This window comes from Saccostrea echinata, unplaced genomic scaffold (assembly GCF_033153115.1).
Source record: "Saccostrea echinata isolate AGI-Se365-2 ecotype Australia unplaced genomic scaffold, CSIRO_AGI_Sech_v1 ptg000025l, whole genome shotgun sequence".
In the NCBI taxonomy this organism is placed as follows: Eukaryota; Metazoa; Mollusca; class Bivalvia; order Ostreida; family Ostreidae; genus Saccostrea; species Saccostrea echinata.
Genome location: NW_026889774.1, coordinates 15,394,151 through 15,419,337, shown reverse-complemented (window position 1 = coordinate 15,419,337; position 25,187 = coordinate 15,394,151). Strand labels below are relative to the sequence as shown.

The window sequence follows — 25,187 nt, the reverse complement described above, 5'->3', positions numbered from 1 at the left end:
CCAGCTGGTATGGAGTATATAGTAAATATTGAGGTATCCACCTACAGGTTGACAAACTGTTGCCAAAGACAACCCTTTACCAGAAAAAACAAGATTTGAATAATTTAATTTGGATTTGACTGCACATGATTACATTAAGACATTTAGATAGTTTTGGTTAAAAGTGGTCTCCATATTGAGAATGATGAAAATATATATTCGATTTTTCCAATCTACAGCTATGATATCGTGACGCAGTGGTATGATGGTGTGATGATTGTGAGTTAGAGCCTAACATTTTTCATTGATGCCTTTTTAATTTTTTTTGTTTATGTATCTATTCAATGTTTTCTTTACTATGCTTATAATAAATAATATTTTCAATAAAGTTTCCCGCCACAGCAAAATACACCAGGCAAATATTGTTCAATTATCATAAACAGTTTAGAGTGTGACAAAAAAAAAGGAAAAAGAAAAAAGAAAAAAAAAAGAAAAAAAATCATGCCAACCTTGATTCAAAGATTTTTCCATTCATTATACTGTTTAATGTTTATAGATCTCTTGTGGTGTAGGCATTTATTATAACAAATAAAACATCATAGAATCCTCAGCTGGTTGTGTTAGAGCTTGACAAATGCCACCTGCAGCTTTTTTTAATTGTATATTTATGATTGATTGAGAATACTGCAGCTGAATTAAACAAATTATGTTTATTCTTTAGAATATAAAATTGTCATCTTAGTGTGACATGACATTCTGCAATCTGTTGTAAAGATATAAATAAAAATTAGAATTAAAATAATGTATTAAATAATATCAAACTAGAACTGTCCAAATTGACTATTAACCACCCTCCCTCAACTGTTTTACAGAAAAGGTACCAAGTCACAAAAGGTATTTTTATGGATCTTAAGGTGTTAAAAAAATTTTAACATTGACAGTCAAAATTTATTTGAAATTTAATTACAATTTGATGAGCTTAATTAGTGCAGCCTAGTAAAACATCAAAATATTAATCAACTGCTATTCCCATTCTTATGTCGATACGATATATCCCGGTGAACTTGAGATAAAAGATACCACAGAGATTGACAAATTTGTTTCATATTTGGATATTTTAATTGAGAAAGACGTCAATGGTAATCTAACAACCAAGCTTTATGATAAATGTGATGACTTTAACTTTTCAATCGTCAACTTCCCTTACTTATGTAGCAATATACCTTCATCACATGCATACGGGGTTTATATCTCTCATTTGATTCGATACGCAAAAGCATGCTCTACGTATGTACAATTTCTAAAACGAGGTAAATTATTGACAAACAAGTTGATGAAACAAGAATATCAGCAGGCTCGTTTAAAGTCATCATTTCGTTAAGTTCTATGGTCGATACAATGACCTTGTCAGCAAATACAATTTATCATTGAGTCAAATGCTGACTGACGTTTTCCATACTAATTGTTAGGCCATTATTTACACATTGTCGACGGATTTTTCCGTTATTTCCCGATCATGACAAGGAGCACACGGCGGGTGTGACCGGTCGGCAGGGGATGCTCACTCCTCCAAGGCACCTGATTCCACCTCTGATGTTTTGGAGGTCCGTGTTTGCTCTGCTCCTTTTTTGTATTTTTTAATGGACTTTTGAGCTTGAATTCTGTTCGTTATCTCTATATATTTCACTCTAAATCATAAATCTGGGACAACAACACCGATGCCGATACCGAGGGTATCACATAAGCTCCCTCCAACTTCGTCGGCGTGAGCTAAAAATGATTGGCATACTTGCACCTATAAAATATAACACTGGTCTACTAATGATATTTCATAGGTTTAGACATCTATAAATAGAAATATATAAAAAGAAACAGGTGATTTTCTTTTTAATTGAGTCAACCGAGTTGTCAGCGAAGCAGCTATGGCTCTTTTTACTAATTCTTATTTATCTCCCCTTGAAAGAAAATGCGACTCTTTATTTGAACAAATGGAAATCCCTTTCACCAAAGGATGCTTTTTGGCAAGTTTGGTTGAAATTGGCTTGATGGCTCTTGAGAAGAAGTAAAAAATATAAAAGGTTTAAAGACAACACATGACAGAGACTCTGAACACCCTTTGATAAAAAAAAAAACACTTGAGCTTTCAGTTCAGGTGAGCTGTAATCCCTAATTAAATAAATCAAATCTGATACGACAAACTAGCCAATTTTTTGGACATTAATAATCAAGAGGCCCAAGGGTCATGATTTGCTCTTGTGATAAATTGTACAACCTACCACTACTATTTAAAGCCTCTAAGCATTCTATATATTTAGATAAAGCCTTGAAATTCCAAAGGTAGGTCATCATGACCTGAATTTTGGTTAAATCACTCTAAGAACCCAAGATGCATCAACTGACAAAGTTTAATGATTCTAAGTCTCTTATTATCTAAACTACAAAATAGTCAATTTAACATCAATTTTAAATGAGATTACAGATAAAATAAAGTCTATTATCAATCTTTTATGTTGAATTTTACACAAGTTAAACATACGAAAAGTGTTAAGGGTCATTTTCCCCTTTTCATGCGTTTTTGAAAATCTAGCAATTTTTACAGCCCGATTTCAATGGACAAAATGTTCAACCCCCTTTTGAAAAGAGTCATAGATAGGAGCAATTAAGTTTTTGACACTGGTTTTTAAATTATTAATCAATTGATAATAAACTCTTCTTCGAATTAAATCATGTTTTAATTGCCAAACTGCCATTTATATTGAATTAGATGGGTGCAAAATGTAGGCGGGAATCGAGAGTTAGAATGCGTGGTTCTTTCCAATGTAAGTCAATGTGATCTAATTTTAGTTTGATTACCGAACATACATCAACTGACAAAGTTTGATGATTCTAATCTCATTAGTATTTGAAATATTAAAATATAGCCATAACATTCTAAAAGTAGGTCACTGTGACTTACATTCTGGTAGAAATACTTTGAGGCCTTAGGAGGCATCAACTGGCAAGAGTACATGATCATAAGCTTCAGCCTGTCCAAAATAAGCTTCTAAAACAATTTGTAAATGAATGCCTGTAAAATTCAAAAAGTGAGTCACTGTGACCTACTTTCTGATAAATATGTTTAAATTCCAAAGATGCACCAACTGACAAGGTTTGATGATTCTTAATCCCTCATTATCCAAAATAATGACCTTAAATGTTTTGAAATGATTACCTATCAAATTTGTAAAAAGGAGGTCAAGGTGACCTACTTTTTGGTTGACACACTTTAAGGCCATATAATGCATAAACTGACAAGTTTTGATGATCATGGGCTGGCTTCAAAATGTACAAGACATGCATCAAAATCAAATTGAAATGAATACATGCAAAATTCAGAAAGTAAGTAACCGTGACATACTTTTGAGTCAACATGATATGAGTTCCAAGATACATCAACTGACAAGATCTGATGATCCTTGTCCTTATAGGAAGCAAAAAACCAAAGTTTAAACAAAGCATAATTTTGGTCAACTTTGAAGTTGCCTTGAGACCACCCTTTTTGCCCCAGGGTGATGCCTTGAACAATATTTAATCTAAAACATATCCTCACCCTTGTGTATAAGTTTAATGATAATCTATCCAGTGGTTCTTGAGATGTTTTAGCAACAAGTAATTTTGTTTTTATGTTCCTAATTACCTCCCCTTGTTTAAGGGTCACATCCCTAGTTTTAGCATAAATGAGAGTCCTTGGGTCAAGGATACTCTGTGACACATTTGAAGTTGATGCATACTGCACAAATGGCCATAGCATTAGCACTTCGAGCCTTTGGCTCAGAATAGCCAATAAGGCAATGGTATTATCTAAGTGAAACTCACCTGTCGAAGATTCCAACTTAATGCAGAGTTTGGATGCTGTATCAAAGTAGCCAAAAGGACAAGTCTTTATTGACAGAGTCCTGTTCCTATCACAAAGTATATAGTTAGCAGAATGTTGTTTGCCTGGGTATGGATTAACTCCATCTGGTAAAGTAAGACAACTTGGAAGTCTGGCTGGACAAGGGATACAATTAGAGTCCCCTACAGAACACTGATTCTGTAAATACTGACCTGATAAGAAAAAGTGTTAAGGAAAGACTTATATTTCTTATATACACATTAGTAAGAATCTGATAATTTACAGAAACTGCTAGCTTTTATGGTACCATTATTTTTCTTGCTGAATAGGAAGTACTTAGTACATGTATCTTACATGGAGCCATGGGTTCTGTTCTAATGCCACAAGAAATGTGATGGAAATCTTCACACTGTAAGGTAGCTAAAGAAAACAGCTGGGGGTAAGTACACTCATGAAGGTATGGTCGATAAACGGAATCCCTCATAGAGCAATCATAGTACTGGGCACAGTTTATCCAACTTGGGAGTCGTAAGGATCGGTGATACTTACAGAGTCCATCAACATTTTCTATAATTATAAAAGTATAAATTAATATAATACATAATTTTGACATTTGCCTAGAATTTTTTCATACAAAAACACATGGCAGACAAGAATTCCTTTTAAAGGAATGATCGGCAAGGGATCATAAAGACAGTATTATAAAATGTCTTGAAATAGGTTTGCTGTAGACTTTTTAACTTTAATTTACGTAAAGTAATATTTTTCTATGATAAGGTACAAACATATATCTTATTCACATTATTTCTCAACTGACTTACTGAGTATGACGTGTAAAGGGTAACATACCGAATGTAAGTTAAAGTAATTTTTTAACAGGGTATTGTTGTTGTTGTATAAAACAAGATGTGTTTGTGAAACACTGATGCCCCTGTATGGCAACTTATAGCGATGGTTAAACTTTCTCAAATGCAATTCAAATACTTTGGTACCCAAAGTAAGGCCTTGTCTAGAAGAATATACCTGTGAAATTTGAAAGACATAGCAGCAACCATTGAAAAGATATGGAAAAGGTTAAAATTTTGCAAAACTGGGTCAAACTCCAAGGTCAAGGTCAAATATGATGGTACCCAAAGGAAGGTCTTGTCACAAGGAATACACATGTGAAATTTGAAGACCATAGCTCAAACCAATCAAAAGTTATAGGCAAGGTTAAAGTTTTTGCGGACAAACACACAGACAGTTAGACAAACAGACGGACGGATAGGGCAAAAACTATATACCCCCGAATTATCGATTACGGGGGCATAAAATGTATGACCACTTTATGTTGCCTTTAAAAAATATTTGTATTTGGAAAAAATGAAAAATACAATGTGGACTTTTTTTATGGGATGTAGGACATGAAATCAAATGGGCTAAACCTTTGAAAAGCAATGTGCGCCAAAATCACTAACCCGATACCCAAACCCTAGTAAAAATTCGGTTGGACTAGTATATGTAGGTTCACACTGACAGGATCGGACTAGTAGAATTTTCAGCGATATTTATTCATTCATTCATTGATATGATAATCACAATATAAGAATGAGAATATGAGAATATCGCCAGTCTCGTTAAAAGTCGTCCTTTCATAAGTTCTATGGTTGATACATGACCTTGTCAGCAAATACAATTTATCATTAAGTCAATTGCTGACTGAAGTTTTTCATACTAAGTGTTAGGCCATTATTTACACACTGAATTGTCGACGGATTTTTCCGTTATTTCCCGATCATGACAAGGAGCACACGGCGGGTGTGACCGGTCGACAGGGAATGCTCATTCCTCCATGGCACCTGATCCCACCTCTGATGTTTTAGAGGTCCGTGTTGGCTCTGCTCCATAATTTGAATTGTTTGAATTAATTTTTGAGCTTGAATACTGTGATTACTCTGCTCTTTCGTTTAATGTTTAATGGACTTTAGAGCTTGAATACTGTTTGTTATCTCCATACATTTCATTCTTTCTCATTCTATGGGCCACATTGCTTACCTAAGCACATTGGCTAGAAAAAAAAGCAGAAATCAGTTAAGTATTAAAAATATAAGTGATCACATACACCCCCTGCCCTGGGAGGTGGGGGGGGGGGGGCTTGATTTATTCACACTTGAATCTACACAAGCTGAGGATGCTTTTATATTTCTTTGACTAATCATGGCTTTAGAAGATTTTTTTTAATATGTTTGATCTTCTATCGTGGCCCCGCCCTACTCCTAGCAGATGATTTTAACAAACTTGAATCTACACTACCAGAGGATACTTCCATACAAATATTACCTATCATGGCTTTGCTGTTCTTGAGAAGAAGATCTTTAAAGATGTTCCTATAAATTTCTATGTAAAATTTGTTCGCTCATTCTGACCCCACCCTAGTCCCGGGGTCATGTTTCCGTATTAATATCACCAATCATGGCTTTGTTGTTCTTGAGAAGAAGATTTTCTAAATTTTTTCCTATGTAATAGGTAAAGATAACAAACAGTGATCGATCTAAAAAAAAAATCCATAAACAATACAAATATGTGAAGAGGGCATAAAACACGGACCCCTGGCAATTCCAGAGGTGGGATCAGGTGCCTAGGTGGAGTAAGCATTCCTTGTTGAGCGGTCACACCCGCCGTGACACCTATGTATTGATTATGTTGATGAAACTACCCGTAGTCAATTCAGTACAAAAACAAAGGCCTAACAATATGTATGAAACAAGTCAGCCAAAATATGACCTAACGATAAGTTATATTTGCTAACAAGGTCATTATAACGACCATAAAATTTACGAAATGCTGACTTTAAACGAGGCTGTTGAAATCTCTGTAATATAAACTTACCAGTGAGTAGCCTGCCTCTCTTTAAACATTGATCGTACTCAGAGCAAGCTCTCGAGTTGCGAATAAATTGGGAGACATAAACTTCATATGCAGGTTATAGTGGAATATTACTACATAAATAAAGTTGACGATGGAAAAGCTAAAGTCATCTCGTTTGTCATACAATTAAGTTGTTAATTGGCCTTCATCGTCTATAGTCAGTAAAACATTTAAATATGAAACAAATGTGACAGACTCTGTGGTGCCTTTTATTTCAAGTTTATGGGGATATATCGGGTCTATATACAAATGAAAATAGCTATTGTTAATTGATAAGCATCGTCGACATATCTGAATGTCGAATTGAAGGCCACAGCTAGTATTTTCCTAAATATTTCTGTGGGGTCATGATTTAAATACTTTTGAATCTTTACTACCTTCTGCTTCTGTATTAATATGACTAATCATGGCTTTGCTGTTCATGAGAAGAAGATTTTTAAAGATTTTTCCTATGTAAAACTTTGTTCATTGTGGCTGCACCCTATCCCCGGGGGGTCATGATTTGAACAAATTTGAATCTACATTACCGGAGGATGCTTCCACATAAATAAAATCAATTATGGTTCTGCCGTTCTTGAGAAAAAGAATTTTAAAGATTTTCCATATGTCAAAAATTTTTCTATGTAAAACTTTGTTCATTGTGGCTGCACTCTATCCCCGGGGGTCATAATCTGAACAAATTTGAATCTACACTACCGGAGGATGCTTCCAGATAAATATGATCAATTATGGTTTTGCTGTTCTTGAGAAAAAGAATTTTAAAGATTTTCTATATGTAAAACTTTGATCCTTCATCATGGCTCCACCTTAACTCGGGGGGTCATGATTTGAACAAACTTTTATCTGCACTATGTAAGGAAAGTTTCACATATGTTTAAATTTTTTTGGCCTAGTGGTTCTTGAGAAGATTTATAAAACACCAAAATTTCACTATTTCTTTATTATCTCCCCTTTGAAAAAAGGGGTGGGATTTCATTTGAACAAACCTGAATGCCCTTCACCCAAGGATGCTTTGTGGAGAGTTTGGTTGAAATTAGCCCAGTGGTTCTGAAGAAGTTGAAAATGTAAAAAGTTTAGCCACAGAAGGGCGGACGGACTGACGGACTACAAAATGTGATCAGAAAAGCTCAAAAACTTTCAGCCCAGGTGAGCTTAAAATGTTGAAATAAAGACTGTCACTGACAGCAGATATGTTTTGAATTATATAATAAATCCTGCAAGTTTCAAGCAAATTGAAAGATGATGGAAGGACAGTGAGCCACGACTCAGTTACAAACATATTGGGATGAAGTGTTTATAGTACATCTGTAAAATCCATGTGTAAAACAAAAACAATTTTATTACAGGATCAAATACCATTACCTTCGATTCGCACAGATGAAGTTGTGTTGCATGACAATCAATTGGCAGAATTGGACAATTCATAGAAATTTAATTCTTAAACAGCTTATATTAACCAGAAGTCTCTGATGAGACTGTAGCTGTGCTGGTTTGTATTTATAAGAAAGAAGGAGAAAAGTAAGACTTGTACTTGAAATTATGAAACAGCAATAAATAGAATAATGGTCCTTGGTTTAGTTGCTTTGTAGCAAGATTTATTGCAATCATATTTAAACTGTTGGAAGAGTAACCTTTTGAAAGAATTTCAAGAAAATTTCTATTTTAGAAACCATAGCAAGACCGTTCATCAGAATGAAAAATATATATATATAAACTAATGTATCTCAGTGAAGTCTATGTGTGTGTAAAGTTATATTGAAATCAGATGAAAACTATTGGAGGAATAGCATTTTGGCAGTATTTCACAGAAATTTCTATGTTTAGTAACCACAGCAACACCATTATTCCAAAACACAAGACGATACACAGAATTATTTATCTGATTTTGAAACCTTGTGTCCAAATTATATTCAAATCAGACCAAAACTGTAGGAGATGTAGTGTTTCTAAAGTATTTCACGAATATTTCTAATTTTAGTAACACTGCCCACAACAGTCACAAACAAATTTATAAAAAGAATTATGTAATCTCAATGTAGTCTACGGGTGTGCCAAGTTATACTGAAATCAGACCAAAACTGTAGAAGTAGCATTTTAAAAGTATCTCACAGAAATTTCTCTTTTTTTAATAACTATGGCAACACTGCTGACTACTCCAAAAAAAAAATAATCAAAAACTCATGCACAGAATTATGTACCTAAGTGTATTCTACTTGTGTGCCAAGTTATACTGAAATCTGACCAAAACTGTAGGAGGAGTAGCGTTTTCAAGGTATTTCACAAATATTTCTAATATCCCTTACATGTACCATGGCAATAATGTTAATCAAAATCAAAAAAATACACAGAAATTTTTATTTTTAGTCACTGTGGCAAGAACGTTATTCCAAATCAAAAGCTGATGCACTAAAGTATGTATTTTAGTGTAATTTACTTGTGTGCCAAGTTATATTGACCAACACTGTAGGAGGAGTAGCATTTTAAAGTGAAATATGAAGATAACGAACAGTATTCAAGCTCGAAAGTCCAATGAAACGATACAAATTTAGAGCAGAGCAAACACAGACATCAAATTTAGAGGTGGGATCAGGTGCCATGGAGGTGTGAGCATCCCCGCCGACCGGTCACAACCGCCGTCTGCTCCTTGTCATAATCGGGAAAAACGGGAAAATTCATAGACAGTTCAGAAATTTATATAATTAGTAACCAAGGCAACATGTTCATCAAATAAAAAACCAATGCACTGAATTATGTAAATAAGTGTAGTCTAATAGTGTATCAATTTATATTGAAATCAGACCATACGGTAGGAGGAGTAGCGTTTTTAATACATTCAAAGAAATTTCTATATTTAGTAACAATGGCAATACCGTTATCAATATCAAAAATTGATGCACTGAAATATACATCTCAGTGTAGTCAAATTGTGTTCCAAGTAATATTGAAATCAGATAAAAACTATAGGAGGAGTAGCGTTTTAAAGAATTTCACAGAAATTTCTATTTTTAGTAACCATGACAACACCCTTATTCCAAATCAAAAAAACCAATGCACTGATTTATGTATCGTAGTATAGTCTACTTGTGTGCCAATTTATATTGAAATCAGATAAAAACTATAGGAGGCGGAGAGTTTTAAAGAATTTCACAGAAATTTTTATTTAAGTAACCATGGCAACACCGCTCATAAAAATCAAAACCTAATACACTGAATTATGTATCTAAGTGTAGTGTACTTGTGTGCCAAGTTAAATTGAAATTAAACCAAAACTGTAGGAAGAGTAACGTTTTAAAAGAATTTCACAGAAATTTCTTTTTTAGTAAACATGTCATCACCTTCATCAAAATCAACTTAAAATATGTATCTAAGTGGTGTATACTTGTTTGCCAAGTTATGCAGAAATCAGACCAAAACTGTAGGAGGAGTAGCGTTTTGAAAAATTGTTTACAGACAGAGAGATAGACGGAGACGGACACCTTACTATCGCATAAGCTCTTCTGGTCTCTGACCAGTAGAGCTAAAATGGGCCTTGCTGAATAAATCTAAAGGACTGACATAAAACTACAGTGTATGTCACTGTATTTTTCATATTCTAAAAGGGGGGGGGGTAGTAGAAAGTGATTTGGCCCAGTAAAATTGGCCATTGCTAGCCCAACTTGCCTTTTGCTGAAAAAAGATTATGGCGCACACTGGAAAAGAATCATAACTATGCAGATAAATTGACTATCAAATTTGCAAGGAAGTAAAACTTAGGTACTCATGCATGTACCTAGTCAATTTTGAAACAACTTTTATTCTTATTAACAGAACTGTTCCTTTGCCAAGCGCTCGGCACTTTTGAGTGAAAGTTGAAGGTCTTTCGGATGAGACCTTAAAAACCGACCCTAACAAAAAATAGCATAGTTAACTATAGTTAACTATAGTATCAAAGTACATGTAAAAACTTTGGAACTTTGAATTACTATAGTAAAAACTTTAAAACTTTGATTTACTATAGTAAAAACTTTGAAATTTTCATTTACTATAGTGAAATTTTACTATAGTAAAAACTTTGGAACTTTGATTAACTATAGTGAAAACTTTGGAACTTTGGTAAACTATAGTAAAAACTTTGGAACTTTGATTTACTTTAGTAAAAACTTTGAAACTTTGATTTACGTACAATAGTAAAAACTTTGATACTTTGATTTACTATAGAAAAATCCATGGAATTATGTTTTGATTCTCATTCTTGACATTTTATGATATTTGATGTTCAAAATTTATAGAAGCTTCAGAGAATATTTTATAAACCCGATCCCTACCGAAGCAATGTTGTCTGTCGCGCCATAGATGAGCAACATTTTACTGTATTTAATTTAATGCAGATGTAGTGTAAATCTTTTTTAATGGAGAAAGGACAATAATTAACAATAAAATAAAATTCGCGTCATTTAGAACTAAAATACCTTCTCCATCAACTTCAGTAAAATTTTTTTTTTTTAATTTATAAATGCAAATATTGTATTTGAATTAACTAATATGTAAATTTAGATTTACATGTACAAAATCCCTAGACCCTACCCATCCACCCCAAACCCCCTAAAAAACGGTAAAATAAGCAAAAAAAAAAATATTTAAATACTTTCATAAGTTGATAAACTATTGTGAAAACGTTGATATAGTATAGTGATACTTTGAAACTTTGATTAACTATAGTAAAAACTTTGGAACTTTGATTTACTATAGAAGAATCTTTGGAACTTTGATTTACTATTGTGAAAACTTTGGAACTTTGATTCACTATAGTAAAAACATTGAAACTTTGATTTACTATAGTAAAAACTTTGATACTTTGATTTACTGTAGTGAAAACTTTGAAACTTTGATTTACTATAGTAAAAACTTTGAAACTTTGATTAACTATATTTAATTATAGTAAACTATAGTTAACTATAGTTTACTATAGTATTTTTGTGTTAGGGGAGGCTCCGTGTCACGGTAGACGTTGGCACGATAAAAAAAAATCCACTGATAAATGGCCCTGAGCGCCAAGTACAGGTCTAAATTTGAAGACCTTCACCGGTATATGGTGACGTCCCTATATGAGTGTAAAATTCTTGAACTGGACGTAAAACAACACACAATCAATCAATCAATCTTATAAACAGGTTAAGTACTTATGTACAGGAAAATCCCTAGCAAAATTAGGGCTAAGAAAAAGGTTTGAATGACCTTGCACGTAATTTGCCGAATGAAAGTTTCCCGCTCAACTCCAAACAAATTATGAAGCATGTGCAAAATCAATCGATACATTCTATAATTAGAAATAGCGTAATAGTACGTAGATGGATTTTTTTTAATCATCACAACAGTAAAATTCAAAATATTTCTAAACTGAAATCGATGCGATTTATTTTTTTTGTAAACGTATGTAATAAATAGAATAGGATACATGTGCGTCGCGCTTTCATAATACAATCTGACTTGAACATTTTTGTGCTTTCCGAAATTTTCTTGAGGGAAATGTTTCCGAATAAAATTCTGACGCATGCAAAGAAAAATGTAAATTTATATACCATGTAACTGAATAAACGTCTGCATCAAAATAATGCTTGTTAGTACTTAAAAACATGTTAGTAAGATTTATATTATTGCATATGAACAAAGTAGTTTAGGGCGTAATGTGTGCGCAGATAGTTAAATCTGCCAAATGACTCATATGGAATCAACTGTGATTGGCCAAAGTCCATCATAAAAAATGATGTTTTAGTCCTAAACATAGGTAATCAAAGCTAGATTTCAAAATTCCTCTCGAAGAATCCATACTTATAAATTAATAAATTTTGCAAATGAACTCCAAAACGCCTTCACCAGAGTGTATACTCACTACACTAATATCAAACTATCTACCGTCATTTTCAATAAACAGCCATGAAATAGCAAAAACGGAGTACAGTGGCGCTTCCGGTTGGCGGATCTAAGTTACTGGCAATTTTTAATGAAACTGACAACAAGCAATCGTTTAATTATTTGATAAAACGTCATTAATGAATTATTCAATGATTTGATTTAAGTGATACAAAAGATACAAAAGAAACAAATTATTAAAACACAAAATGTGTAAATCCTTTTCGCAATTCCGCGATCTTAGTCTTTTACGACTATTTTCCGATAAAATTTTCTAGAACGTCAGATTGCATGGAACCCTATGTTGAAAGGAAAACCAGAAGTCTCTGACGAGACTGTATTCTACTGGTTTGCACTTATAACAAAGGAAAAGAAAAGTAGCACTTGGACCTAAAAACTTTGCAACAACAATAAATAGAATACTAATCCTTGGTATTGTCTCTTATTGTGGCAAAATTTATTGCAATCAGAACAAGGGGCCGATTGGCCGCAATACTCATTTGAGTCACTTTTCCCCTCTGTTCTTCATAAGATCCCCCCCCCTCTAGCCCCGCCCTATTTGTAGGGAACGTGATTCAATCAAATTGATTTTTAATTTAAATTACCTTACAACTGTGGTTCTTTAAAAGATTTTCAAAGATTTTTTTCCATATATTTTAGTGTAAAACTTGTTTTCCCTACTGTGGCTCCACCCTAACCCTGGGGGCCAAGATATGAACAATTTAAAATCTACATTATTTCAGGAAGATTCCACATAAGGCCATAATTTTTCTTCTTTATTTCTAGGTTTACGGATTAGCCGACCCCAATTTTTGAGGAATTTGAAAAAAAAAAATTCAATTTCTGATTTTTTTTTTAACTCTACCGACTTTATTCAATAGCAAAAATGAATAAAAAATATATTATAAATGTTACAAAGGATCTTACTAATATTATTTAGAGAGGAATATGTAACAAATATTCTCCTGAAAAGCCGTTTGTACAGCAGCAGTTCTTAAAAGCTCAGTAGGAATCAACATGGGATATCGTATCCTTGAGCTATAACAATAAGTGATGCAATACATCTGGGGAAATGAGTACCGACATTTTGTAAATAGTGTTTAATTTACTTTAATGCAATTTTAGAGATTAGTTGATTATAAAATCAGTAACAGTTATCATGACAATTGGTAATGGACTTAACTGTACATCTTTGCAATATGGATGTTTACAGAGAATGCAGGTTGGACTAATAGCCCAAAATGCCTCATTTACCTATCATTCATCTTTTTTTTTATTTACTCAGTTTAAATAATAATAAAAAAAGTTTTCATTCATTCGTTTTTGTGTAGTAACGTTTATGATTGCTACACTTCAGTACATTTAAGAAAATAAAATTGTTCAAAAAAATATATACACTATAATAAAAATCTACTTTCTTCATAAAGCTCAATGAAACTAAATATATTCATCTGTTATATATATATATATATATATATATATATATATATATATATATATATATATATATATATATATATATATATATATATATGTTATATCAGAGTTCGTTATATCTGTAAAATTATTTAACAAAGAATTGTTAAGAATTTTGTCGGGGACCCCGAAAAACCTTGTTATGTCCGTGAATTCGCTATATCCGTGTTCATACTAAACGAGTTTTACTATATATATATATATATATATATATATATATATATATATATATATATATATATATATATATATATATATATACAGATGAATATATTTAGTTTCATTGAGCTTTATGAAGAAAGTAGATTTTATAATAGTGTATGAATCTTAGAGAACATTTTAAGACCCGACCCTTCCTCTAAAGGAATAATGTAAAAAAAAAGATATGAATTTTAATGTAAAGGTTGTCGCTTGCGCCAATAAATAAGCAATATTCATTTCAATTTATTCAATTTTAATGTTATGCAGATGTAACGTAAGTCTTATTTATGGAGGAAAAATAATATATTATAAAAAATAATGTGTCATTTAGAATCAAAATATCTGCTTCATCAACTTCAGTCAACATGTATTTTTTTTAATTTATAAATGTAAATATTGCATTTGAATTAACTACTTTGTATATTAAATAAAGATGTACAACAAAAACCAGCCCCAGCCAACCCCATAACCAACCCCTCCCCTAAAACGGCTAAATAATAAAAATAAATTGATAAAAATACATAAGTTGTTAAACTAATGAAAAAACTTAAATACGTTGATTAAGTATAGTAAAAACTTTGGAACTTTGATTTACTATAGTAAAAACTTTGGAACTTTGATTTACTGTAGTGAAAACTTTGGAACTTTGATTAACTGTGGTAAAAACTTTGGAACTTTGATTTACTATAGTGAAAACTTTGGAACTTTGATTTACTATTGTAAAAACTTTGGAACTTTGATTTACTATAGTGATAACTTTGGAACTTTGATTTACTAAGTTAACTATAGTAAACTATAGTTAACTATAGTTTACTATAGTATTTTTTGTTAAGGATATAAATAGCGCCTCTTAAATAGTGACATAGATTCTCATTGGTTGCCAGATTAGCTCATCAATACTGAAATTTACACAGCTTTTTATTCACAGGTGAAATACACATGGGATAAAAATGGGACAAACGTCAACGAGTGACGTAAGGAACCAATGACATCGTTTCTAACAGTTAAGAGGTGTGGCTTATGTCATCTCATCGTTTGTCAACAACAATCTAAAGTTGCTAATGTTATCAATTTCTTAACCAATGAGAATGTAGGTCACCATTTGAGAGACGCTTATTATGTATCGCCGAGAATGTCACGCCTTACTGAAAGTTCAAGCAGAAAAGAGATTTGTACTATTCATAATTTTAGAAGAGGTGACCTTGCTTATCATAACTATATACTTGGTTTATCTGCTAAATACCTATGAGCACAGAAGATTTTCAAAGAAATAATACACTTTCACTATATAATCAATAGAGCCCCCCTCCCGCAGAACCCCTCACACTGGGGCCAAAATTTCGCAATTTTGAAGGAGGCACCCTTGGTCATCATAACCATGCACCTAGTTTATCTTCTTTATTATATACAAGGGGAGGGAAGAAGATTTTTATAAAATTCATGCATTTTCACTATATGATCAATAGAGCCCCGCCCTTACACCAAACCCCTGACCAAAGGGCCATGAAATTCATAATTTTAGAAGAGGCACACTTCTTTACTATAACCATCTATTTAATGCATCGGCTTAATACCCAGGAGCAGAGGAGAAGATTTTCAAAAATTAATGTATTTTCACTATATTATCATTAGTGCTCCGCCCTAACACCAGAACCCCTGACCCAGGGACCATGAAATTCACAATTTTAAAAGATGCCAACCTCATCATCATACCTATGTACTTAGTTCATCGGCTAAATACCCAGGAGCAGAGGAGATGATTTTTAAAGGATTAATGCATTTTCACTATATAATCATTACAGCCCCGCCCTAGCGCTAGAACCCCTGACCCTGGGGCCATGAATTTCACAATTTTGGTAGAGGGTTCAATACATATAACAATCATGCCAACAGTTTGACTGCTTGATATCCAGGAGTAAAGAAGAAAATTTTATAAAGATTGCATTAATTTTAGTGGTTTTGGACCCATCCCTCAGGCCCCAGGGGGGAGAAGAGGGCAGTAATCACGAAATTCACAAATTTTGTTATTCCCCTTTACCCATAGATGCTATAAGCCAAAATTGGTTGAAATTGGTTGAGCGGTTTCAGAGGAAAAGCTTAAAATGTTCACATGTTAAAAAACGACGCGCGCCGACGGACGAAAACGGATAGCAATAGGTCTCCTGGGTAAACTCAGGTGACCTAAAAATGTATAAAGAAGGGTTTTTTGTTGGAAACCCCAATTAAAAGATATTCAGGTTATATTACACAAGTAATTGGAATAAAATATACTCTTGTATCACATAGTTTCAGGGTTGTCCATAAGTATTGAAATAGAAGGGATATTTAAAAAGTAGAAAGGGATCTGGGACTCCTCCCCATTTGGGGAGTTAAGGAGGAATTCCAAAATAACCGGGGAATTACATCATTATAGGCGGGAAAATTCCCTGGCCGCCGGGTCTTAGGGACAACCCTGAGTTTAATTGGACAAGGCAATGTTATATATATTGAGGAAAGATGATACAAACAAGCTTTTTCCAAATACCATGAAAAAACTTAAGTCAGTCGCTCGCGTGGCGCAGTACATGGTTAGAACATCTGCTCAAGAGTCGCAGAGTAGGGAGCTGATCCTAACGTCGCGGGACGCGGAGACTAGTCCGTCGGATGAGACCGTATGAACTGAAGTCCCGTGTCGCAGTAGATTCCTCACTGCTCAATGGCCCTGTTGCCTAGTATAAGTATATATTTGCAGCCGTCCATCGGCAAGTGGTGGCGTTTCCATGTGAGTGAAAAATTCTCGAGAGGAACATTAAACAACAAACAAAAACACTGTAGTCATGTTGAGGGGTCTAGAATTAAATTTATCCCATCCCCCATACAAAAATTTTTCACTCTTATGGAGACGCCACCACTTGCCGCTGGAGAGCTGCGAATTTTGACCTATGCTCGGCACTCAGGGCCATTGAGCAGTGAGGGATCTTTTTCGACCTCAGTTTATACGGTTTCATCCAAAAGACCAATCTCCACGTCCAGTGGGATTCGAACCTGCGACGTAAGCATCAACTCCTTGCTCCGCCACTCTAGAGCAGACGCTCTTACCACTGCACCAAGCGGGCGACTTTTTTTTTTTACTTTAAGTGGAATTATCCCTGCAATTGTAATGAAAGTACAAGCTATAAGTACTTGGACACTGACCTGCTTTAAATTTATCCCATCCCCCATACAAAAATTATTGATTAATATAAATGAAACTTAATGTAATAGCATGTCTATATACCTGGAAGTATTTTTTCTATACATTTTTTCGTAGAAGGATCGAAGTAGCCATTGCAATTCAAAACATCAATTGTCCTGTTTTTATAGCACTGGAAGTACATTGAGTACCACTCCTGACCGAAAAAGCCATGGTAACCATCATCTAAGCCTACACAGCTAGGAAATCGCTGAGGGCAGGGTAGACAACTTGAATCTGTTGCCATGCATAAATTCTGTTTGTAAGAACCTTGTAAAAATACAATATCATTTTATTCAATATTCTTCGAAAAAGCAACAATATTAGCACATTCATCATACTTTCATTTTTAAATTTAAACTAGAGGCATATGGGCCACATCGCTCACACAGGCTCCTTTGCTAGGTAAAAGCAGAAATCTGTTCAGTATTGAAACGTTTACATATAAATGTATTATTGGGGGAGGGGAGTTGATTCGAACAAATTTGAATCTACATACCTAAGGATGCTTCCATATTTCTTTTGACAAATCATGGCTTTAGTAATTTTCCTATATCATTTATCTCCTATTGTTCCTTTGCCCTATTGTTAGGGACATGATTTGAATAAACTTGAATCTTCACTACCCGAAGATGCATCTGACTTCCTACGACTAATCATGGCTTTATTGTTTTTTAAAAGAAACCTTTATTGATATATCCTATAAATTCTTTTCTATAACTTTGATTCCCTGTTGTGGTCCATCTCTACTCCTTGGCAGCCATAATTTAAACAATTATGAATAAGATTATTTAAAGATTTTTCCTATGCATTCCTAAAACTTTGATTGCCTGTATGGAACTTACTCCCTGGATTCATGATTTGAATAAACTTGAATCGACACTACCTGAGGATGCTTCCGATTGAATACGCTTAATCAAGGCTTTGCTGTTCTTGAGAAGCTTTTTTTTAGGATTTTCCCAATGCATTCCTATGTAAAACTTTGATCATCCATTGTGGTCATATACATTACCTCAGGAACCTTCCACATATGATTCAGCTTTTTTGGCCCAGTGGCTCGTTTAGTTTGTTTGTTGTTTAACGTCCCTCTCGAGATTTTTTCACTTATATGTAGACGCCACCACTTGCCGGTGGAGAGCTCCAAATTTTTTACCTTTGCTCGGCACTCAGGGCCAATGACCAGTGAGGGATCTTTTTCGTGCCAGCACCTACTGCGACACGGGACCTTGGTTTATACGGTCTCATCCGAAGGACCGGTCTCCACGTCCCACAATGGGATTCGAACCGGCTCTTGAGAAGAAGATTTTCCTATATATTTCAATGTAAAATTTTAATTCCCTATTGTGGTCCAACCCTACCAACGGGGCCATGTTTTGAACAATTTAGAATCTACTCTACCTCACAAAGCTTCCACATAAGTTTCAGCTTTCCTGGTCCAGTGGTTCTTGAGCAGAAGATTTTTATTGACCCCACCCTACTTTTGCCTTTTTTTAATTGTCTCCCCTTGGAAGGGGGCTTGGCCCTTCATTTTAACAATTTAGGATTCCTTTTATCCAGTGATGCATTGTATTCCTTTTATCCAGTGATGCATTGTATTACTTTTGGTTAGAAATGGCCCGGTGGTTCTTGAGAAGAAGTTAAAAATGTGAAAAGTTAACAGACGGACGGACAGACGGACGGACGCACGACGGACAACGGATGATCAGAAAAGCTCGATTGAATTTTCAGTTCAGGTGAGCAAAAAACAGAGTATATATTTTTTGGCCAAAATTTATTTTTACATCCTAATTACAAGTTCCAGCACTTTTGCGCATTGAAATAAACCTTCCTATTTTGTATAAATTTGTAAAGAAATGGTTTTGTGGCTTAAATTTAAAACACAATAAGCATTCTAACTTAATTATAAAACAACTGCTGTAATAAGGAGACCCTTATTGAATCCAGTTTGAAAGTCAGATTTCCTATTGTGGCCCCATCCTATATTATGGGAACCATGAATTGAATAAATATGAGTCTCCAGTACTTGAGGGTGCTTCCATATTTGTACGACTAATCGTGGCTCAGCTTTCTAAAGAATCTTTATTTTACTATATACATGTATTCCAATTTAATACTCAAATTACTTATTGTTCCCAAGGCCATGATTTGAACAAATATGATAAGGAAGCTTTCATGCAAGTTTACAAGTTTTGGCTTTTTGTTTTTCTAGCCCAATGGTTCCAAAGAAAAATTTCAAATGAAGCCAAAAATTTTCATAAATCATATTCCTTGAAAGAGGATGTTGCTGTTTCATTGAATAATCTTAATTGAATTCCCTTTACCCAAGGATGCTTTGAAGCTAACTTGGGTGAAATTTGCCCAGTGTTTCTGGAGAAGTCTGAAAAAAGTCTACAGACAGATGGATGGACACCAGACAACATGAGATCAGGAAAGTTTATTTGAGCCTTCAGCTCAGGTGAGCAACAAATTTTTAGAATCAAGAAGTCTGTGAGCCAATCCTCACTAGTTATACCCCCGCTCTGATGTGAATATATGCTATCATATGAATTGCAATGAGTAGTTGCTGAGAGAACTGCTATGGAAATTTGGTACGAACAGATGCACGGACAAACAGGAGGTTGATATCGGATTCGTTCAAAAATGAATCCCACTATATGGCATTCCTAAGCAAAGAGTATGCTAAAATTTCAAGCATCTTTAATGAGTAGCTGCTGAAAAAACTGTGAGAGAAAATTGGTACGGACAGACGCACGGATAAACAGGAAGTTGACATCAGATTCGTACGAAAATGAATCCCTCCAAATGAAATACCTAAACAAAGAGTGTGCTAAAATTTTGAGCATCTGCAAAGAATAGTTGCGGAGAAAACTGCGATAAAATTTATTACGGACAAACAGCTCCGGACAGTACACGGATAAACAGGAAGTCGACACCGGATTCGTGCGAAAATGAATCCACCATATGGCATGCCTTAACAAAGAGTGTGGTGAAATTTCAAGCATCTGCAATGAGTAAAAGCTGAGAAAACTGCGACGAAAATTTGAACGAAAAGACGCACAGAAAAACAGAAAGTTGGCATCGGATTCGTACGAAAATGAATCCCACCATAAGGCATCCCTAAACAAGGAGTGTGCTAAAATTTTAAGCATCTGCAAAGATTGATTGTATGTTGTTTTACGTCCCATTCGAGAATTTTTCACTCATATAGAAACATCTGCGATGAGTAGTTGCTTAGAAAACTGTGACGAACATTTGTTACGGACAAACAGAAACACAGACGGACAGGCAGACACACACACACACAAAGGTAAAACAGTACACCCCCTCTTCTTCGGATTGGGGTATAATTAAAACATACATGGGGCCTGGGGTTCTATAATTCCTCTACACTGCACTTCAGTAAAAGTCTGACACTTCCGGCTACTGGCTGAGAAAAGGTCAGGATATTTACATTCTAAAATAAAACCCTCACTGCGTTTGGTACAGTTTATAAACTGAGCACAATTAATGCTGCTAGCCACCACAGCAGCTGGGTGTGTCTTGCAGAATTCTGACACAAAAGCTGAAAAAGACACATTTTATTGATAAACTTTATGTCTCTCTAATGAGATGATGCTATTTACTGTAATATCACATATCTTCGCGGGGTCTAATTTCGTGGTTTGAGGGGTAATTATGTGTTCGTGGGGATTTGATTTCGTTGATGAAGGATTGCTGAGTAGTTTTGTATATTACATTTAACATTTCGTGGTGGACATGAATTCGTGGGTTTCTCCGAAAATTAACCCCCCCCCCCCGAAAATTAGTGATTTCACAGTATGTCATTTTATGGAATAATAGATTATGAAATTTTTTTTTGACAATTAGAGTGGTGCCGCGTTAATCCAAACACCATTAATCCGGATGCTGCATCTTATGGACAATATTTTTGGGAACCGATTTTTTCCAAGTTATTCTGTCTCATTAAAGGTCATAGGAGACAATAACCTGAACATATAGAGTTGCATACGGGAATAAGTTCATCTGAGCTAGTAAAATAAAACTGAAATTGTTTTTTTTTTTTTTGGATTTTTTACGCAAGATAGCTACAGCACAGTCGATCAAAATTACTCAGTCGTGAAAATTCACTTTGACTAACGTTGCTTATCTCAGCATATGACGTCAGTAAGGCCCAGTCGCTGTTCAAAGCTATGCAATGTTTACAAACTATCATGTCATTTTGCAGCTTATTTTAAAGAATATCATAATCATGGCTAAAACCTTGTATAAATATACGATCTTCAAACAGGCTAGTATTTCTTTTTAAAAATTCCATTGCATATTTGCAAGATGTTTGCATGTTTTATCAGTCCGCAAAATGTGACCATTTTCATCGTTTGACACTTCGACCTATTGAGAGAAAAATAGAGCGATCGGAAAAGAGAAAGAAGGGAGAGCGAGAATGAATTCATTTTTCATAACCAGGGCAGTTGTTTTAATGAAATCATTTATTTACAACCTACTTTTACTTTCACACAGAGTCCAACACGTACTGTCAGTATGACACTGTTCTTGACAAACGATACGTACCTGTTGTGTAGCAGCACATGGCTTTAAAAAAAACAATAAAAAATTTCTTGTGTTACTGTTTTTTTTTTTGTTTTTTTGTTTTTTTTTTTTTTTTACAATTTTATCAATTCTTATCATTTGACACTGTCTTTATATTCACTTACTCATGTACATCACCACCAATACCCGATCTCTGGCGCCCCCCCCCCCTTTCCTCTTGTTAATTCTTTCTTTTTGTAATTGAAAGTCCTTGAAAGTTTTTAATCGTGTCATTTTCAAGCACACTGCTGATGGGTTAAAAACAATTCTGGCAAGAACTATACGTAAACTTGTATATATGCGAGTTAGTACAAACGACGTTTAAACATGTAGACCTATGTATTTCAAAAAAGTCAGCTCTAACATGTGGAAATATTTCTATGAAGAATAAGGATTCTACCAAATGTAGATATTGAATTAATTAGAAATCGACACTTTTTTTAATTAGTAAAATTTAATACATAAAATACCAAAAAAGGTAGGTATTTTTCCCGTCAATTTGTTAAAATATTTATAAAAGATATTTATCAAAGATCAGTACTTGTCTACGGAAGCCCGTTGAGGCCAGTTCAGAGAAAGAAATATGTTTTATTGCGTTGAAACGCAATAATTATTGCGTTTAAACGCAAAACATTGCGTTTAATCGCAATAATCATTGCGTTTAAACGCAAAGGATTGCGATTTATCGCAATGTATATTGCGTTTAAACGCAAAACACTTTTCGTTTAAACGCAAAAGATTGCGATTAAACGCAATACTTTTTGCGTTTAAACGCAATAATATTTTTGCGTTTAAACGCAATAATTTTTGCGTTAAAACGCAATAATTTTTGCGATTAAACGCAATACTTTTGCGATTAAACGCAATAGTATTGCGATTAAACACAATAATTTTTGCGATTAAACGCAATAATCTTTGTGTTTAAACGCAATAAACCTTCCTTATAAGGATTTGTTTTGCATTTAAACACAATGATACTGTATTTGTTCTGTGTCTTTTTGCAAAATTTTCCAGTTTTTGAAAATTGTAGTAAAACATTGGCATCCTAATAACCTGAATGTCTTCAATGTATTAGAACCCAAAGCTCTTAATGAAGAGTCTGATCAATTGCTTACGTATATCACAACTTATAGAGAATGTTTCAGTGGTATCAATAGCACTTGTCAATTTGATACATGTAGTGCACATCGATCAATCTGTTTTCATTTGATTTTGATTTTGATCTCATATAAATCCATCACATATGTTCTTGTGTTTACTATATGCAACCATAGGAAGGGTTATTAATGTACATTCAAGTCTAAATATTTCAACATGTTGTACGTAATTCCAACATTTCCTCAGTCCTTTCCAAAAATCCCTTTATACATGGGTTAAAATTGTGACCGCAACGTAGGGGACAGTTTTTTTAACAGAGCAACTGACCAAAACTTCATTAAGAATGTAGAGAATAAGGTTGCCTCTGTTTTTACAACCCGACATTTTTTTTCTCCTCTATAAATTCTTATTAGTGATTTATCCTTTCAGAGAGAGTTTGATCGGAGAATTCTGATTCTATAAAGCTAAACAATACGCAATTTCCTCATAAGTAAAAAGAGAAAGAAATAAAAGATAGAAGTATGCGTGGGTCCATTGTACTCTGCAAGGTTTGATACAAATGACTGCCTTTAAACACAAAGATTACTGCCTTTTAACTAAAAGATTATTGTGTTTTAACGCAAATGTATTGCGTTTAAACGCATAAATCATTGCGTTAAATCGCAAAATTATTGCGTTTAATCGCACAGTTATTGCGTTTAAACGCAAAAGATTGCGTTTAAACGCAATCTTTTGCGATTAAACGCAAAGTGTTTTGCGTTTAAACGCAATATACATTGCGATTAAACGCAATGTTTTGCGTTTAAACGCAATACTTATTGCGTTTAAACGCAATAAAAAATATTTCTTTTTCTGAACTGGCCTCAATGGGCTTCCGTACTTATCATCATATACAAACCTATTTATTTTTCCAGTGTGTATTATATTTACGTTTTTTTTCCTGTAAAGGATATAATTTCAAAAGATTTATTGCCTGTTAAAAAGAACATTAATATTAAAATTGCAGTCTCGCAAATGATGGATGGATTTGCAAACTGATCACGGACTGTACTGTTTACTAATACATACCGAGTATTTCAAAAATCGATATTGTCGAGTAAAACCGTGACTGCACAAAGTATGGCATCGTTACAATCTCATTTGCTCTGGGGTCAACGTTTCTTCTTTATATATATATATATATAGAGAGAGAGAGAGAGAGAGAGAGAGAGAGAGAGAGAGAGAGAGAAGAATAAGATCATGTCAAAAACTCAGGGATTCTATTGCTATATCGTTTTTACAGCAATATGTGTTTCGGATCGGGGAAAACGAAACTTCAAAAACGCTGACAATTTCAGTGGTTCGCGCTTTTCATGAACTTCAATACCACTGGCCCCGTGCTTACTTTGGGGATTCACGTTAGGGATAATCCCCACATACGTGTCATATATCTTTCTTTAACAGAATATTATAGGCTTAATCAAAATGTTTATTCTAAGCAGAAAAGGTCACTTTTAATAAATTGCTCTATTCTATGTTGCATTGTGCGATTTTTCTTAAAAAAAACGACTTAAAAACTTTTTTTAATGACGATGAAATCCTCTTGGTATGTCGTGTATGTGTATTAAACAGGGAAATATTTTTTTTTGTTTCTAAAGGTTTGATGTAGAGTAAGTAATCGAATTTGTAGCTTAATTTAAGCGTAATTTTATATAGGATATTCATCAGGATCATACTCCGATAAAAAGCTACACTTTTCAGTTGCCACGCCTTATTAACGACCCGCTCAGACTGAATTGACAGAACTACGAAATCAGATAACTTACCTGAAAACATAGACACATTTATATTTACAAAAATAACTTAAATTAACTAGATAAAATATGGTAGAAATACATTAGTTTAATGCTCCGTTTACATCAGTGGGCTCTTGTGACGTCATAAGCGGGTAAGAAAAGTAACAAGTGGAAAAGTTTTCACCTTTAC

At 34.0% G+C, this 25,187-nt stretch overlaps 1 protein-coding gene across 1 annotated transcript in view; it reads right to left on the bottom strand.

Moving 5' to 3' along the window:
- The window catches only part of LOC133192915 (uncharacterized), an 804,603-nt gene that overhangs the window by 291,198 nt on the left and 488,218 nt on the right, over positions 1–25,187 (bottom strand). Inside the window, 4 exon segments of the mRNA XM_061328921.1 lie at positions 3,835–4,065; positions 4,208–4,420; positions 17,583–17,807; positions 20,896–21,099. Coding sequence (XP_061184905.1) covers positions 3,835–4,065; positions 4,208–4,420; positions 17,583–17,807; positions 20,896–21,099 — 873 coding nt within the window.